Genomic DNA, 4,845 nt, shown 5'->3' with positions numbered 1-4,845 from the left:
ATGAGAAAAACAGCCGGGCGGTGGTGGCGCACGCCTTTAATCCCAGCACTCGGGAGGCAGAGGCAGGCAGATCTCTGTGAGTTCGAGACCAGCCTGGTCTACAAGAGCTAGTGCCAGGACAGGCTCCAAAACCACAGAGAAACCCTGTCTCGAAAAACCAAAAATAAATAAATAAATAGATAAATAGATAAATAAATAAATAAAATAAAATAAAATGAGAAAAACAAAAGCAGTAGTAGCCTGAAATAAATAAGATGTACTTTTAACTTCATAACACATCATTTTTAAATTTAAAGATTTTTTAAGGAAATATCTTTTAGTACTGTTATACAAATTACCTCTTTTCAAACTTTATATATATTCATATTAATATGTCATTTATCCATACAACTCACTGTATATATTCACTAAATTTATTTTGTTATTACTTTATTCTACTTGTTTTTATCTTATAATAAGAATTTTTGATTACTCTATACTAAAAATGAGAATTCTTTTTACTCTTTTGTATGAACTGAATAAGAAAATTTGAATAAGTACTCTTTTAAATATGCACTTTTGCTCTATAATTTAGAATTCAATATTCATGCATCACAGTCTGAACTCAGTTTTTATCATGGCAATGAACAGTGTAGTGGAATCACATTATCCCCTTGTTATCAATTGTAAGTAAACCAGAGAATAAAAAGAATAATACACATGGCTTCACAGTTATTCACTTTTTTCTATATTCTTTATACCGAGGTTGTATGTGAGGCATCAGTGATTTAAGAAATGCTCTCTTCAATCTTTCTTGTCTGTATGGTTCTCACCAAAATGTATCCATGTATCTTATTTAGGAGGTTTAGGGAAGAGACTTTCCTGAGAATGGTTTTAGAAATTTTTTAATAACATATATTCCTGAAAATAGTAGTGGAGAGAACAAAGTCACTCTTTCCACTGGGTCTTTTTAGCTTGAAGATACCATTTCTCTGTTATTTATCTATAGACATGAGAGTTCTTTTTTTCTTTCTTTCTTTCTTTTTTTTTTTTAAAGTCAGCATCTCACCTGCTTCAGAAACAACTGAAGGGCCTGTTTCAACTTCTGGTTTCCCCAGATCAAGATAAAAGAATGACCTGTTGGGTAGACGGCACCAATTGTTATGGAAAATAAAAAGACCCGTGTGTTATATAAACTCCAACCTGCTATAACCACACAGAAAGAGTATGTAGCATATAACAAGAGAAAGGAGACCACAGTTTTCAAGGCCTTTATGTGGACTGTGGTGCTGGTATCTTGACATCCTTTGCCATGGTATTTCATATTCCTGAGATGTTTGCCTAGGGAGTAGATTAAGAGCAGAACACATGTCAGTGATATACAAAGTGGTATGATATTTATCATGCCAAAGAGATGCAAGTTTGCAAGGCCTGTGATGTCCTTCAAAGGTTTGTTCTTCAAAGTCACATTTCCTTCATAATCACTCACCCAAGCAATCTTGCTGATGTTTATCATCCCAACGTACGAAACCAAAAATAGGAAGGTCCCCAAAAATATTATGAGGAGAACTTTTTCAGTTTTTCTTTTTAGGTGAAGAAATAGAGGGTTGGAAAAATTGGCTATCTTGAACAAATAAAACATGCTGAGTATAGTCCCAAACCAATTGCTAAAATGGTTGTTTACCTCCCAGATAATGCGACACCAAACTCTTTTCTGTACACTGTATATATCTGTAGTAAACACCGCTGAATGCCAGTTCATTAACATTGCCCAGAGTATACCAGTTCTGGAGACGGCAAGAGCAGTTATGATTCTGTCAGCGGAGGAGACCTTTCTTCTCTTCATGCAGTCACTGGCATTCACAAGAATTATGAAGATGTTGACAAAGTTCCCTAAGAGAAATTCCATCATTATTATAATGGTGACAATCCATTCCAGTAAATTCATCATGTCTGACCAAACCAAAAAAAAAAAGAAGGCAAGCTAATTTCACTGCTTATGGTTCTTTTTATACAAAGATATAATTATATTTGCTCTTCACTGAATGTATAATAGAGTTCTTGCTTCTTTTAAAATGTGTCCAGTAGAACCCCAGTGTGGTGTGATAGTGGATGAACTCAAACTCATGTTTATGGAAATTTATTTTACCATAATGTCTCTAATGACATACTTTTGTGCCTCTGCCATAGAGTAGTGTATTTAAGAGCTGCTTTTGGAAAAACACCAATCCCCATTTGCTAGCAGGCAAATAAATACAAATTCTGTTTGATTGTTTAAAATTTTGATCCTTCTTTAATCATACATCAACTGCCATAGTCAGCTTGATTTGTTAGTAAAATTTTAGAACTCAGTTTGTAAAGAATGTAGGGGGTGCCAGTCATTTGAAACGTTGTTTATCTAATCACCCTCTATTAAATCATTTATTTTAATACAAAATCATAAGCAAAGAGTCTCAAATTTACATATCAGAAGATCCAAGGATTTCTGGGGAACATCAAAAAGGTGAACATTACTTGAAAACTGTTCTCTGATAACAAATCTCTGTGTTTAACTTGATTCTTTGTAAACTCATAAGAATACGTATTTATAAACACAACATATATATGGAAGCATGCACATATAGTACAATTCATAGATGGAAGAATTATTGTCTTGCAATTTTCAAAATGTAAAGTATATCTCAGGGATGGCATCTAGGATTATAAATCCCTTTCTCCATTTTGATTTCAAGCCCATTCTTAATGTTCTAAAACTCTTATGTAGAGCTTCACAGTGTTACTCTTGAGTTCAACAAATTTTAAGTATTATTTGATTAAAATTATTTGAAAGTTCATAATACTTCTTATACAATTAAAGAATATGTTTTCATATTTAGTCATCTCTATAATGAAAACCAAAACTGCATTGAGATACTGTCTCATTCTAGTCAAAGATGTTTGTAATTCAAAAAAAAAAAAAAAACAACAACAACAACAAAAAAAAAACAGAAATCAACTTGAACATGATTCCAACTGTGTTCCCAACACTAGGGAGAATGAGGGGAGGACAGTGAAAGTATAAGAAAAGACTTACATATTCATATCTCATCTCATAAAAAATGAGGGTACCTAAGCTCACGGGAGCTCATGGTCACTGGGCTAACAGTGAGGAAGCTTGCACAGGACCAACCTAGGCCCTCTGCATGTGTATAACTAACAATCTTATAGCTTGGTCTATTAGTGAGGCTGCTTAAACAGTGAGAGCAGTACCTCTTCCTGGCACGTAGTTGGCTTTTGGTAACCTGTTCCCCATGCTGGATTACTTTTCCAAGCCTTTATTCAAGGGTAGGCACTCAGTCCTGCCTCAACTTAATGTGCCATGCTTTGTGCAAGTTCATGGAAGGCATGTCCCTTTCTCAAAGGAGATGAATGGGAAGTGGATGGGGGGGTGGGGTAGATGGGAAAGGGAAGGAGGTGGGAGGAGAAAAGTGAGGGGAAACTGTTCGTTATGTAAAATAAATGAAAAAAGTTATTTAAATTAAAAGCTGAGGGTAGTTGCTGGAGAAATAGCTCATGAAATATAAGTCAGCTCCTAGTAGTAATCACATCACTCTGGGTCAAAACCACCTGTGACTCTCAGCTTCAGGGTATCTGAAACTCTGGCCTCTGGTATTTAGTGGCATTATAGTTATACTCCATACTCTTGCTTTAAATGGGCAAATAAACCTACAAATTGGTGTCTGGAATAATGAATGTACAAGAAACTGGTTTTACAGTTTCATAACAAGGAACATTACTCATTTATACTGTGCCTTAATCTAGACTTTTTCTCTAAAACTAATGATAATGAATAAAATACAAAATATAGATTATTTTAGCCTGACGGTGGTGGCGCACGCCTTTAATCCCAGCACTTAGGAGGCAGAGGCAGGCAGATCTCCTTGAGTTTGAGGCCAGCCTGGTCTACAAAGGGAGTTCCAGGACAGGCTCCAAAGATACAGAGAAACCCTGTTTCGAAAAACCAAAAAAAAAAAAAAAATTGTTTTATATCAAATACACATAACCTACTATTTCACAAGGAAGACGTGTCTACATGTATTTTAATTACTCAGAATCAGGAGCACACTGTCCTCCAATGATGCCATCTAGGTTAATAGATTCAGATTCATGAGTTCTTCATGTATATTTATAATTCACAGGAATCAATGATTTACATAATAGTAGGAATACATGTACATATTAATTGGTGGTTGTCAAATACATACAACTATATTATATTTGCAGATGTTTATATTATATTTTAAGTTTATATATATATATATATATAAACTTCAATTGGTTATAATCTTTTAATTGAATATATTTAGGTAAATGACATGTTTTCAATATTTTATTTAACCATATGCCAATATTTTTTAGTATGGAATGAAACCAATTTATAGTAGAAACTAAAAATATTATAATTTGAGTAACAGACACTGAATATAAACTTGTGTGCTTATGTGTATTTAATACTAACATTAATTGAGTAGCAGAATAAAGGTTAATGAAGTGTGAAATTTTTCAAACACCTTAGATTCTAAAAGTAAAACAGAGAGGGAACACATAAAACCTATGGATATTGTTGATAAATTTTCAATAAGTTAGAACTTTGTGGAAATGAAAATTTCTTTGTTCATAGATAAATTGGTTATAAACACCCATTAAACTTGACTTGGAATAGATTTTCTTGTTTTTAGTGTTCTAAATTAATCCATATATTTGTAGGAAAATATATGTTCCACATTTTATCTCCTTTTGTTTAGGGCTATTTTTTCTTCTTCTTTTTTTTTTTTTTTTATTGAGAATAGGAAAAAAAAGTTTCCGCCTCCTCCCAGCCTCCCATTT

At 33.5% G+C, this 4,845-nt stretch overlaps 1 protein-coding gene across 1 annotated transcript; it reads right to left on the bottom strand.

The window, feature by feature from the left end:
* Positions 1 to 1,036: 1,036 nt before the first annotated feature.
* LOC126494233 (taste receptor type 2 member 120-like) lies at positions 1,037 to 1,930 on the bottom strand. The gene has a single exon (XM_050131491.1). It carries the CDS (start codon positions 1,928 to 1,930, stop codon positions 1,037 to 1,039), a length of 894 nt encoding a protein of 297 aa, XP_049987448.1.
* Between the last annotated feature and the right edge of the window lie 2,915 nt (positions 1,931 to 4,845).

The sequence above is a fragment of the Alexandromys fortis genome, unplaced genomic scaffold, assembly GCF_014885135.2.
Source record: "Alexandromys fortis isolate MF-2015 unplaced genomic scaffold, M_Fortis_MF-2015_v1.1 scaffold_353, whole genome shotgun sequence".
Taxonomy (NCBI): Eukaryota; Metazoa; Chordata; class Mammalia; order Rodentia; family Cricetidae; genus Alexandromys; species Alexandromys fortis.
This window is presented reverse-complemented; position numbering and strand designations above follow the sequence as displayed.